This window comes from Vigna umbellata, chromosome 10 (genome assembly GCF_029865625.1).
Source record: "Vigna umbellata cultivar VRB3 chromosome 10, Vumbellata_1.0, whole genome shotgun sequence".
Taxonomy (NCBI): Eukaryota; Viridiplantae; Streptophyta; class Magnoliopsida; order Fabales; family Fabaceae; genus Vigna; species Vigna umbellata.
In genome coordinates, this window is record NC_142174.1 from 20,413,909 (window position 1) to 20,427,213 (window position 13,305).

Sequence of the window (13,305 nt, forward strand, 5' to 3'; positions counted from 1 at the left end):
ATATTCATTTTTGTTTGAATAAATCTGTCAAGTGAAGGCCATTTAAAAGCCGTCAATGTAGTGAGTCTGTCCTTTTCCTATCAGAAAATCATTGCATTGGCCTACCATGATTTTTTATTTGACCTAAGAAATAACCTATGGCCTAATTTTTTGAATGAACATAGAACTTGAGGTTCATGTTATTCATCGAAAGAGGAAACATTTTTTTCTGGTATAGATAATTCATTCCTCTTGATTTAAACCACTCACATATATGATAAGAAAGAAAATTCATGGTTATTGGTATATGTCATGATGGCAGAACATATTGTATGAAAACAACTGATCAATCAATCTCAGCCTCCTTTTCTCTTCTCGGATAAGTACATACATACATACATAGATATAGTGTTTCCATTATCATCATGCAGAACAGCCTAATAGGAGAGAATATAACACGAAATAGAGTGGAATGGTGGATAGCATGAAGAAGAAAATGATTTGAGAATTCAATGGTTTTCTTGCTCAATATGTGTATAAATGGGAGGTTTGGTTCCTAAGCTTTTGCAGCTACTGGAGTCTCAGCCCTGGTGGCTACTATCTGTTCATATAGATCTCTTATCTTCAAACCAACTATGGTTTGGAAGAGACCTGTGCCATTGTTGCTGCCGGGGAAATCAGCATGCTTCAACATCTGTTGAGTAACTTCTCCATAGAACTTGGTAGAAAGGTTGCTTAGGTGACTCTCAACGTATATTAGTTCATCTAATCTGTCAAACTGTCCATCCATTTCTACAATTGACACCTGTTGCACACAAATCGAAACAAAATCACCAAAAATAAATGCTTATCAGCATGCATGCATGCATTCATTCAAGAACATCTCAGATCGTGTGTGGAAAAGCTTGTGAATTGAACCACCTCATTAGATTTTGAATACTGCTTTTCTTTACTTCAAACATTCCATTATCTAGTGGACTTTGTTCAAATTGTAAAAGCATTTAGTTCAGACAAATTTCACAATCTTATGGTATATAAACTGTTTAATCAAACCAGCTCATTGTTTTACGAGTCTGTCAACGGACAACTCTTATTTTTAAACAGTTTTTGAATTGAAATTGAAGCTTTGTTCATATAAAACTTCATTTTCAATAAGAAACAACACTAAAAGTTAAAGAAAAGTTGTGTAAAGTCTTTGAATGTGTATACCAAAAGGGTTTTGAAGCATAAATGGAGAGGAGTTTGTACCTCATTTCCGTAGTAAGTGTCTGGTCCATAGGAGAATTTGATGCCAGGGTAGGAGCATGTAAGCTTCCTTCCACATGGTATCCATGAAATGGTAGAGCCCTCATCGAACAAGTAAACTGGACTGAAGAAATTAACTCCTTCTTTCTGTATCAACCTCACTCTTAAAATCTTACCCTCATTGTCATCTGGAATCAGTTGAGTTGGCAACACTTCTATCACAGCATCTGCATATTGCTTTTGTGGATCTGTGAAAAACAAGTGTAGAGGTTAACTTACACATCATCATCATCATCAATAACAAGCATTCACACAATAGTTGGGTATGAAGAAAGGAAGTTCTTGTTGAAAGACAGTGTTATAATTGTTTGTGATGAGTTCTTATCCATTACCAATGTATGCTTCAAAATCAGGCTTTCTTGCTTCAATGCTAGCCTTGATGCTTTCAAGACTATGTCCACGCTCTGCCATATCTCTCTGAAATATTTGCAAAATACTAATGGTGTTAGTTCACAGCAATGGAAAGAATATAAGAAACCTATTGAATTGTATATTTTGTGTTTAAAATTACCTGAATTTTCCAAGCGAATTTCACCTCATTGCTAATGTCTAGGTAGATGCTAAAGTCCAAGAGGTCTCTGACACGGGAATCAAACCTGCATTCAAGGAGGAGTTTCAATATCATCATACTCACAATCAAATAAACTGATAAGATGCAAGACAATTACTGGTTTATTCAACTTGTTTCAAAGAAAACACTCTTTATTTTTATTAGATTCGAGAAAAGTTTAAAAAGTAAGTAACTATTTTTCTATATTTAAGTGTCATTAATAAGCACTTAGTGCCACAATGCATATACACTTTTAAGTCTTAGCCAAACATGATCACCAGCATATGCACTACTGAGAAGAACAATAACAACGGATAAAAGTATAAGAAGAGGATTAACTATATGAGAAAAAAAGTATTATAATAATATAAGACTAGGGAGAGAAACACAGAAAGGGGGAGAAAAACTTTATTAAAATGATTAAGAAACTTAGCCATATTAACGGAAAGGGCGAGTACGTAATGGTCATGTATTCAGTTTAGACATGAAAGGTTGAATTAATCGAATATTCTATTTCCCTTTTACGTAAACTTCAAATATATAATTATGGATTTTTTTTCACACTCTTTGAGTGTGAAACGGGTAAAAAGATGAGAGATAAAAAAAGGTGAAAAGTGAAATAATTCCATGTCATGAAGAAAGAGAATAGAAATGATAAAAAAAAAAGTAGGGAAAAATAAGTATAAGTCAAAATCGATCTAATATTTTATAAGTGTAGTTCAGAACTATGAAAGTATCGAAGTCAAAGAAGATTAGAGTAACAGTGAATAATAGTATGAGAAAAAGATTAACAGTGAGTAGAATCAGAAAAGAGTAACAGTGGATCCATGTTGGCCCACCATAGGTTAGAAAGTCACTAGCAAATTCCTCAGCCATACAATCAAAGAAAAATAGATAAGGTATATCAGCTTAACAACTCGTGTCACATTTCATTCCACACTTCACAGAATGAAAGTTAGAGAATTTTTCAAACACCATAACATCCCCAACTCGACCCAGTTTCTGAAGATTCTCCATGCAATACAATTAACCATTAATCCTAAGTTTCAATTCATATAAAAGTTAAACTGTGAGTGACAGAAGTTTCCTGAAAAGTTAAATAAAAGAAAGATTAATTCAGTGAAATAGTTCTAACGATGAAATGAGAAAATGAGAAACTTACATTGGGTGCAAACCTTCAATGACTAAGATTTTGGGAGGTTTGATGAGCTCGGGGGGGTCCAAGAGACCAGTGACATGGTTGTAGATTGGTTTTTGAACAGCAATTCCATCTTTGATTGCTTTAACTTGTTCATACATGAGATCAAAATCGTTGGCTCTGGGGTCAAGGGCAGTGACTCCCTTCTCCTTTCTGCCAGTTCTATCCAATGAGTGGTAATCATCCAAGCATATGACTGTGGTGGTGTCACTGATGAGAGTGTTGGAATCAGGGTTGCCACCCTTTGGTGGTTCTGCTGCTCCTCCAAACACACTGGTAAGCCTCCTCATGAAGGTACTTTTTCCACAACCTGAGTCAGCAGCCAGACCAATCACCACTGTCTGTTGGTCACTTGCTGCACATGTTATCACATAGCTTCTGCCACTGTTGATGCCCCTCTTGCTGTTCCTCCTGCTTGTGGTGTAGAATACTACCTGCTTTTGGTGAAAACTCAGTTGTGTTTTTGATGGGGTTGAGATGGAGCAATTTGTGCTGAGAGATTGTGTTGAGTACACAGTGCAAGCTGCCATTTTCTCTTTTTCCCCCTCTAGAGAATTTTCATACAAGAGATGTTGAAGTGGCCTTTGTTGGAGGGTTATTAAGGAAGTTACATTCCAAGAAGAAGTTTGGAACACATATAAAATATGAGGTGGAACTAAAACCAAAACAAAAGGCAGTTAAGCAGGAAAAGAAAAAAAGGGTATCTTCCTGTTTGAGTTTCTGTGACTACCCCTTGTTTTCGACAACCTTTGAAGTCATTTGAATGATACAAAAGCTACTGCCTTATCAAAATCAATCAGCAACAAAAGGGTATAGCAGTCTTTCTATATTTTCCCCTAAGAAAATAATATACTGTGACAAAAGCACACCAGATATTTTTGCATTATTTGAGTTATTAAAAAATGGAGAATTTGATCAGATTATGACAGACATGAATGAATAATCAAACATGGAAGCTGATAGAGCTGAGTGGCTGGTGCAGCTTGGATATTTGATATGACACGTGGCATGAGTTTAGTGGGTGTTTGAAGATGAGGGATTTGGGGTGAAGAGTGAAGTAGATTTCAAGAGGAGAGTATGCCATCCAATTCTATCTTGGTCTCTTGGTCTCTACTAGTCCTTGTGTGTGTGTGTGTGCAAATGACCCTTTTCTTTTCCCTTTCTTATTTTTGATCAACAATGTATGAAGTGTGAGGCTTGCTATAAAAACAAGGAGGAGGACCATGATTCATCAAGGACCACATTTTTTTCTTTCACAATCTCACTAAAAGATGTGGTTAGGTGGTGTGGTAACCAAAGCATACCAGAAAATGTGAAGTTCAATTTGATAGCAATTTTAAGAACCATATGGTGAAATCAATATGCTACTAAAATTGAAGGTATCGTTTATCAGTAATATGTGTGATGTGTGTGTTTCTCAGGGTTCTGTTCATGGAGGTAACTTAGAAACCAAAAGAATAAATCACTACCAATCACTTAACTAGTTAAAGGTTTAATTAAGTTTTAAGTATCTTATGAATATAAATTCTTTTAGTTGATGCATGTTAAAAAAAATTGTTTTATTAAAAGTTTAAAATCATTTTTATTTTTATATGCTTGAAATTTAATTGATTTAAAATTTCTATCTTAAATATAAAAAATGATAAAAACAATTGAAAAATATGTTGAAGAAAAAAACTCATACTAAATTTTAAAGTTTATGAGATTATATGATCTCTTTGTTGGGTCTATCAAAGAGTTTCACCGAGAAGACACAATACTAATGAGATATGAGCCCAACCATATAAGGGATTAACATATAAGAGATTAACACCACTCTCTATCCAAAACCTGCAATGGATTAATGGACTTTCCCAACAATCTCCCCCTCAAGGGTGAGTCTCTTTCACATTTGTACACTCTCCCTCCAGCAGAAGCATTCCCAACCACGAGTACCCCTTTGTACCGCCCTTCACCTTAACGGGACACGCTTACTTAGAATCCTATATGTATGTGTGTGAAACCTCCCTAAACTCTTATAAGTAATTCATAATATAAAATGATAGTGAATATTCTCATCTTAATATTATAATTTAATTAAAGTTAGAATAGTAATTAGTTTAGAATCATAATTATCCACATAAAAATCAATCTAGGAGTATACACCGGATCCTTATAACTTCAATCTTCATTGTTACCATTGGAAAATGAAAACTAATTGTATTTTGATACTTTTGATTAAAAAACACTCATTAGTGGAATAATACCAAATCCGATGAAAAATTATTTATTGGCAACAATATTAAGAATGATATCATTGTAACAATTCTTGAGAGAAGCTTAAACTGAATTTTCTTGATTTAATAAACAGACCCTTTAAAGTCAAAAGACCAACGTGGATCTTAGCTTCAAATGGTATTAGCATTGGTTTGGCTGATGATGTTCGATGACAATTAGAATACCTTGCGTATGCCCAATCGCTATTAAAGAAACTCTTTGAGCAAAAGCTTTACGAAGTTGTTCAACCAGTTAGTCTATATTCTGGTCATTTTCCAACCAAGCTATTATATAGAGATATAAACATCCCTTTGACTTTGAAAACTTAAAGAAGGGATGTTCGTCATTTGCACACGGACGCTGAAAGTTGCATGCTTTGACTCTTTTACGACATTCCGATGGAAGTCAATTTGGTTTACTCAAGATCAATATATTATATATTTATAAACACTTTGCCGACTCTTTTGTCGTTGTACTGCCATCAATTTTGTACTGCCATCAATTTAAAATGTAAAGGTATACTTTTGAATTGTTTAAAACGCAAGGTTTAGAATGATTCGAAGTTCTGAAGTACGTCACAGATTTAAAAACATTTTGGGTTGATCTGCGTACAATAAACCATTGGCGTTTACTACCAAAGGAAAATGGTTTGAGCATGTTGCTTATTATAAATTTGCGAATGTGGAAATTATTATGAATTTGGCATACCAGAAATGTATACTATGCAAAGTTTGGTACGAGAAGTAGCATTCAAGTAGCATTAGCTACAAATACTTGGGCTTTCCGGCGGAGAATATTCTTGAATATCTAATATTTATTAATCGACGACATGATAATTCTTTCTGACATTTTAACTGGGATTATCTCATACACTAAGGCCTCTACTTAAGTGCACAAACGTGAACTCCCAACATGCTATTCAAGGTGATAATAACAGCTCGGTTTTAAGGGAAACGAAAATTTGCCCATTCCAGTTCTAATTTTGAAGCATCGAATGTCTAGTTAGTGAAAATGTTGATATGTTTGTTTTCCTTTTCAGTAAATATTAATATGCACGTCAATATCTGCGTTTTTATTAGTATTAATAAACGTGTATATGAAAAATAAAGGCCATTTATCTTCTTCATCGTCAAATAATTATAATTAAAAGAAAATTGGCAAATAATTTTCCTAGGGTAATCTGAATAAGTGAAACTTACGAATAATTTACTAATAGGAAAGCATGGAAACCATAAAAAATCAAATAGTGTTTATCGTGAGGTAAGAATGTAACTTTAGTAGACAAAATGACGCCTGCCCCACGAGCCACAGAAAACCGGATCTCATTTGCTGGTGCGGCCGGTGACGTCTAGCTTTCTTGCTTAATTTCTTTTTTACCGGTACTGTTATTCTTTTTTGGGTTAGTTTGCATAAAAATCATTTGTCAAAATGAACCTGATTATTGAGAAGAAATATTAGAAAAATTCTAAACTGAATTTGATCATTATAATACTGCCCTATAATGGGAAAAACTGAAACAGTACTTTTTAGTATTAACAAACATTTCCCGAGCAACACGGATAAATATAAAGTGCGGGCAAGTGGATGCTCAACTCATCCCCACCAAAAAAATGTAACTAATTAAATTATCGAATGTGTGCGATAACCATGAAACAGGTTATAGCTGGCAAGGTGTGACAAATATGCTGATAAGGATCCAACTCCTTGGTATGTGTATTGTTTTCCATTGAAAAATAAGTGTTACCCAACACACCATTAGTCGTACGAAAGTAAAAAGAGAATTAATCTCGGACAAGAATACGAGTGCTTTTACCCTTCTAATGGAGAACTATCTTTTTTAAGGCGCATCAAAACTGCAATACAACTACAATAATACTTCACAGAAAATCCACTACATATCTGCCTATCGAAAGCAGATTCTCTTTTCAGCGGAGGGAAATACATTACACAGTATTGTACAAGCTAAACCCGGGTACAGTAACTACAAAGAACACAACCAATATTACACACGAAGATATTGTATGACAAAATTAAGAGGATAGACAAAAGAATATGCTAAGCCACACTGGGAAGGACAAGACTATCAAAGCCGTCAGATCAAAATCCTGAGAAGAGTCTCACTTATGCCCTCGGAAATACATGTATATTTTCTGCAGACACAAACGAAAAGGAAACAACCATGTTAAACACGTATTCTATAATACTTCATGGGCAAGTCAAAGAAACTGAAGTAAAAATATGCATAAAAAAAGCCCTCCCGCGGAGTCTGTTGTTTATATGCGAAAACGACATATAAACCACAATGAAATACAAAAATAAATAATAAATAGCCCGAAGATTATTTTATGGGAATAGAAAAAAGAGAATTCAAATCAATGAAGATGTCCCTAACCTGGAGTACCCATAAGCTTAGAAGAGCCTCCAAGCAAAACATCCCGAATCCAATCAAATAGAAAATCTGCAAGAATACAAAACATTGGTAGCATCAAACAAGTAAGCACGGGGAAAAAGGATAAGAAGCTTGATCTTACCTACATTATAGACCAGAAATTCAAAATAACAAAGGGATAGGAATTTTCATTTTTCCGGCTACTTCAAGAATTGATAAATGCGATCAAATGTTTTTCCACCCATCCTTTGATAGTTTACGGCACCTAAACAGTTGTGTGAAAACATAATACAACAGCAAGAGCAGACTATGGTCCTTATGATAATCATTGTCTATGGTTTCTCAGACAAAGTCAACCAAATCATCATTACTTCAACATTCTCCAACACCCCATGACACTTAGTGCAAATATATTGTACACGAGATCATAATTCCGAGGGAAGAAGACGTATTCAACTTGAGAAAATTAATAGCCTTCATGTGTATTTACTTCAAAATTATTAATATCACAATATGTAAAACCATAATATTAGAATTTGGTACGCAGATATTCCTTCGGAAAAAGAACCTCATTTACGAAATTCCAATAGTCACGAGCAACGCATGAATAGAAATGTTTCTAACCATCATGCAAAATATTATTTGAAACAAAATACTTAACCATATCAATTGCAACCTTAGAAAATAAAATTCTCATGGCTCATTAATATTAAATTATGATATTCTAAAACATAGCTAACAATTTTACCCATCACAAAAATAGTTGAGTTCATGGAATACAACTTACCCCAACCAATACATGGTCTGAGAAGACATCAATTGCAGCAAGGATGCCCCTGCAATTTAAAATAAATTAATTGAAATGTACCTAAAAGGAAATATATATTCGTGTATACATTTACTAATACATACGACTAAGGAAAAGGGTGACAGAAAAAAACTTATTGATAAATTTATGAAGGATTTGATCATTCTTAGAGTCAAGTAGTGTTTTCTTCCCCACCTCGATTTGAATGATATGACAAAATACCAATAAACATATAAAAACACTGATGTTCATTGCTTGCATATGCCTACACAATGAAAAAAACCTGACCCAAACCTCCGGAAAACTTACAATATCCTATCATTCCCTTAGACTCGTGTTTTATAAGGGCATTTTTTCCAAACAAGCTGAAAAAGAACTTTTGGTTACAAAACATCCAATTTTAGCAAACTTGCTCCATCATACACCGAAAAGGCCTATCACTAGTACAAACCAATACAGTCTTGGAACACAGGTTTTTAAAATTTCCATCCTTGGGGTGACTTGGCTTTTAAACCATATTTTTTATCAGCACTTACTTTTAAACCACACTTTATTCAAAAAGTACACACCCAATAGCAACCAGATAAAAGAAAGAAAAAAAACTCCATAAATTCAAGTGAACTGTGTAATACAATTTGTAGGACTTACGTCAATGATTTCCCATGAAAAACAACTGGAGGGGCGATTGCAGCAAATATGCAAAATGCAATATGAAGCTGCATCAAGCCAAAATAATAAAAGAATTAATAAGACACTATCTCGGTAGTATGAAACAAGTATAATGTAATATAGATTAACATACCAAGTAGAACATGAAAAACCAACCAAACTTCAGTGCACTATCCGTCCTGCATATTAGAGATAATCATGAGCTCGAACCATTTGCACAATCAACTGCCTATTCTAGTCAGATTATTTACGAGAAATAAGCACTTTTTTAATACCAGCTTCCAGTGACAGATTGTAAAAAACAAAAAAAACTAATCAATTATAGAACAACACAGCTTACCTCATAGCACGATAGAGAGGCCTATACCAAAGAACATATGAAAGGGGAACACCCATTAGAGCATATATCACCGCAAGGAAAAAAATTTTAACACCTGGACATTGAAAGCTTCGCATTAAGGTCCAAATCACATCAATAAACTAGATAGCTGTAAATATTCGAAGTTTAGAAGAATGAGCTTACCACCGCCTCTGATCCAACAGACAATTACAGCAACTACATTAAAAACTAGGCAGAGAACAATTCCTGCAAATATAGCACATAATAAGTGGAAGAAAAAAATCAGATACACACAAGTTTATAAAGGAGCCAAGGACGTGGGAAAAAAATAAGGGAACCTGCAGGGAACGTTTGTGTTTACAACTTACAGTGTGTCTATGAAGTGAAAAGTGTCTATAAACAAGGAATGCATTTTAAAAAATTATTAACGAGGCTCTGGATACTAGCCTCTTTCTACTAAGAATATGTTTGGACTGATGGAAAGTAATAGAATGCAGAGGAATAAAATTTAAAATGATGGAGTTCATGCCATCTGATAGCTATTTTTCTTCCCTCTAATTTGAGGAATGTGGGAAGAACTGATTTATTTTTCTTAACCATCTCATTTACTTCCCATATTATGCAACAAAAATTTTCCTACCATCATTTATAAAATATCCATTCACAGTTAAGTATTTTTCAATGTAGTCAAAAATCATGATTTAAATTGAAGAACTGCATGATTACACAATTTCATATCACCTTGTAAATCCTGGTTACGGAAAGAATTCAAAATTTATGGATGTACGAATAGGCAGCCTTTTACAAGTTGGGTTTCACATGTCAGATTCTCGACTTATTAGGGAAAAAACAGATTGTGTTCCGGGAGTATAATCTCGAGTTTAAATAAGGTGGTAAATTTTCATTCTTTACAATCCATCATTAGTTAATATAAGTGTAGCCCAAAGTTATGATTACGAGAAAAACACTTTTATTTGGCAGAACTACCAGAAGTTACTAAATACTAAATAAAAGAAGACACATAAAAAGTTATATTACCCAGTAACAAGCATGTAATCCACCAACCTTGTAATGAATAAACAGAAAATATGTGAGCAATCATACCTAACCAACTTGCAAAGGCCAAATATTGCAGCCTCTGAGCATGAACCGGTATCTCATTTGCAATATCATGGTGAATGATTGGGAACAATGGAGGCCAATTCTTATCATCAACAGGGACACCAGCTGATAAGCATATTTATTTTTCAAACAAGAAAAATATGTTATTAACTCAGCATAAATATAGAGACAATTGAAGGGCCAACATGGTGGGGGTTTGTCATTCACCTCTAGCAACAGCCTCTTCTCTTTTTTTTATTTCCTACAGATGCATTTTCAAAGGGTCATAAAATCAATAAACAGTATAGGATAAAATTAACAGTGGCAAGAGCAAGGCTTGTACATTCAATCAGTTAAGGGAATATAGGTATATCACTGTTGATGACATCAACAAAAATAATGCTTAATTGTAAAATCTACCTTCTCTCTCCGTTTTAAATCTGCTTCCCAAGCTGCTAGCTCCTGACCTTTTTTCTTCGAGTCCTATAAAATATCATGGAGAATAAAATCAGCCCATCCAAAAAGAACCTTACAGTCTTAAGAGAAAGTCTCTGAATTAGCAATGACATTACATTTGTAGTATCCAAAGGAATATCAACTGTAGCATCATGTCTTTGACCATAACCCAGTGGTTCAGATGCTACTGGTGGACTACGTGCACGATTCTGTAAGAACCAATAGCATGAAAAAGAAAACACACCGTGAATTAAATCAAACAATAAACATTAAATATCAAGCCTTTCAAAAGTAGTAAATTGCACAAGTGATGACAGTTATAGTGTCAACGTTATTTCACAAATGTGTTCTAAATTAGAATTTAAAGTTAGTTCCTCATAACTTACAAGGTCTTCAACTAATTAAATATCTCTTGTAAACACACATGCAGCTAAATTAACTCTGGACTCATGCCCAAACCAAGACCTCGGTTATGTTCTGTTGTAAATGATAAACATCGCATTTAGGCAACATAGCAAGTGAAAGCAAACTAACACGCAGCCTGCTAACTAAATGAAATGCATAACAACCAAACCTATCACACAACCACACATTAGAACAACTTTTTTTAACATACAAATTCACAATGGAGATGTAATTAAACTTTTATTCTTTTCATATAACTGGAATTTGAATAGTACATCTACAAGCCCACGACATATAACTGGAATTTGAATAGTCAACAACCGAGGGACTTCACGGTTCACAAAAAATACGCTTAATACAGCAGATGAAGCATGTACAAATTCTAACAAACTACATTTGTTCATTTACCTTCAGCAAACCCAACCCAACACTTCATCTAGGCTATGCTTGTCCTAACAGACTAGCATGCGGAGTAACTTGACCTACTCAGTTGTGCGCAAAACTGAGCAAACAAAAGACTAATGTGCAGCATCAATCATTTCAAACCAAAAAAACACTTATTGGCTAATTCCAATTAACTCACTCACCCTTTCCAATTATGGATGTTCCAGACATTGAACCACAACAAAGAATAAAAACACCGTACTGCAGCTAGCAGCTAAGCATCGAATAACCATTTCATTCATCGCACATTTTCCAATTCGCGGATTCACTTAATTGAGCATGACAGAAAACACCGTAACCGAACAACAAACCTACAAAAATTCCAGATCCAAGTCCTCCACAAACATCTCCACTACGTCCCGCACCGATTTCTCGTGTCGGTGCGATACAGGACACACGCTACGATTCAGAACACACTCTTTCTCAATTAATCACGTCCGCAGCCAAACAAAAAGAACCGAAGCGAAAGCATAGCGTCGCAAATCAACGACAGATCCAGATCAAACGACAAGTCACCTAAGCAGTTCTATATTTATACTAATACCGTTAAAAAGAAATTTAGAGCGGAAAAACCGTTGGATCCGATTGAGAATCTTGTAAGCAACTAAATATAGAAATCGAAAGAGACTGAAGGGATTAAATTACCGAGAAAGGATTCACTTCTTCCTCGTCAAACGGATTGGGATCGTGGTTGCGATTCATGGCGAAAAGTTAGTTAGATCCGTGAAAATGTGCGAAGAAGATTGTTGAGATGATATTGGGTACGTAAGGGAGTGAGACAGTGGTAGTGCGTGCGGTGAGAGACCGCACTTTTCACGCTTTCACTAGCTACCTGGCTTGTTTGCAACGCGGGATATAGTTTTGGAATTGGGAGAAAAAGGCAACTAAACTTGAATTTGAACACTTTGCCCCTTCATTACTTCACATTTACGATTCGTGCCATTGCGTCGGTACGCTGCTGCTTTCAGTGAGGTGTGTGAAGTGTGAAACATAAGAGAGTTCACGTGATTCTCGCGTGCAGGTGTACCATGTGGGGAATGTTGGTTGGCCACTTCAGCTATGGAGTATGGTAACTTGTGGAGGCTACGTCAGTGGATCATTGCTCGTGCAAGCGGTGACTTCGTTTCGTACCAACATTATCACTTCCTTTCATAAATTTTTCAAAATTTGGTCCCAACGGACTTCTTTAGGGACAGGTAACTTGCATCTCGGCACAAGTCGTGAGTTCATTACCAAATTTGAAATTCGAACCACCAATGTATATTTTAAATTTGAAATTTACATCATGCATTTGCTGATTCATTTTTTTGTTTTGAGAAATAAAGCAGCTTTGCATGCATCATTTCGAACAACTTTTTGTTTCGCACCCTATTAAATATTGATTTCATGACATTATATGGATAAA

The 13,305-nt window shown here is 34.9% G+C and overlaps 2 protein-coding genes across 2 annotated transcripts; both read right to left on the minus strand.

Annotated features, from left to right (window-relative positions):
* Window positions 1-254: 254 nt before the first annotated feature.
* Window positions 255-3,654, minus strand: PRK (phosphoribulokinase). The gene is made up of 5 exons (XM_047309584.2): window positions 2,997-3,654; window positions 1,796-1,880; window positions 1,617-1,701; window positions 1,228-1,472; window positions 255-784 (listed from the first exon to the last, which is right to left on the minus strand). The coding sequence occupies exons 1-5, from the start codon at window positions 3,560-3,562 to the stop codon at window positions 536-538; spliced, it is 1,230 nt and encodes a 409-aa protein (XP_047165540.2). The 5' UTR covers window positions 3,563-3,654; the 3' UTR covers window positions 255-535.
* Window positions 3,655-7,142: 3,488 nt separating this feature from the next.
* SCAMP5 (SCAMP family protein) lies at window positions 7,143-12,757 on the minus strand. The gene is made up of 12 exons (XM_047309583.2): window positions 12,546-12,757; window positions 11,168-11,260; window positions 11,016-11,078; window positions 10,824-10,857; window positions 10,599-10,721; window positions 9,678-9,740; window positions 9,495-9,588; window positions 9,288-9,333; window positions 9,134-9,201; window positions 8,465-8,513; window positions 7,681-7,746; window positions 7,143-7,438 (listed from the first exon to the last, which is right to left on the minus strand). Exons 1-12 carry the CDS (start codon window positions 12,600-12,602, stop codon window positions 7,406-7,408), a joined length of 789 nt encoding a protein of 262 aa, XP_047165539.2. The 5' UTR covers window positions 12,603-12,757; the 3' UTR covers window positions 7,143-7,405.
* Window positions 12,758-13,305: the final 548 nt, after the last annotated feature.

Coding starts and splice junctions, on each gene's coding strand:
- PRK (XM_047309584.2), bottom strand. CDS start 3,562: ATGGCAGCTTGCACTGTGTACTCAACACAATCTCTCAGCACAAATTGC. Junction 1,881..2,996: donor ATTGAAGGTTTGCACCCAAT/GTAAGTTTCTCA, acceptor CCTTGAATGCAG/GTTTGATTCCCGTGTCAGAG. Junction 1,473..1,616: donor TGATTTTGAAGCATACATTG/GTAATGGATAAG, acceptor TGTTTTTCACAG/ATCCACAAAAGCAATATGCA.
- SCAMP5 (XM_047309583.2), bottom strand. CDS start 12,602: ATGAATCGCAACCACGATCCCAATCCGTTTGACGAGGAAGAAGTGAAT. Junction 10,858..11,015: donor ATTTAAAACGGAGAGAGAAG/GTAGATTTTACA, acceptor ATGCATCTGTAG/GAAATAAAAAAAAGAGAAGA. Junction 8,514..9,133: donor TTTCATGGGAAATCATTGAC/GTAAGTCCTACA, acceptor TTTAAATTGCAG/GGGCATCCTTGCTGCAATTG.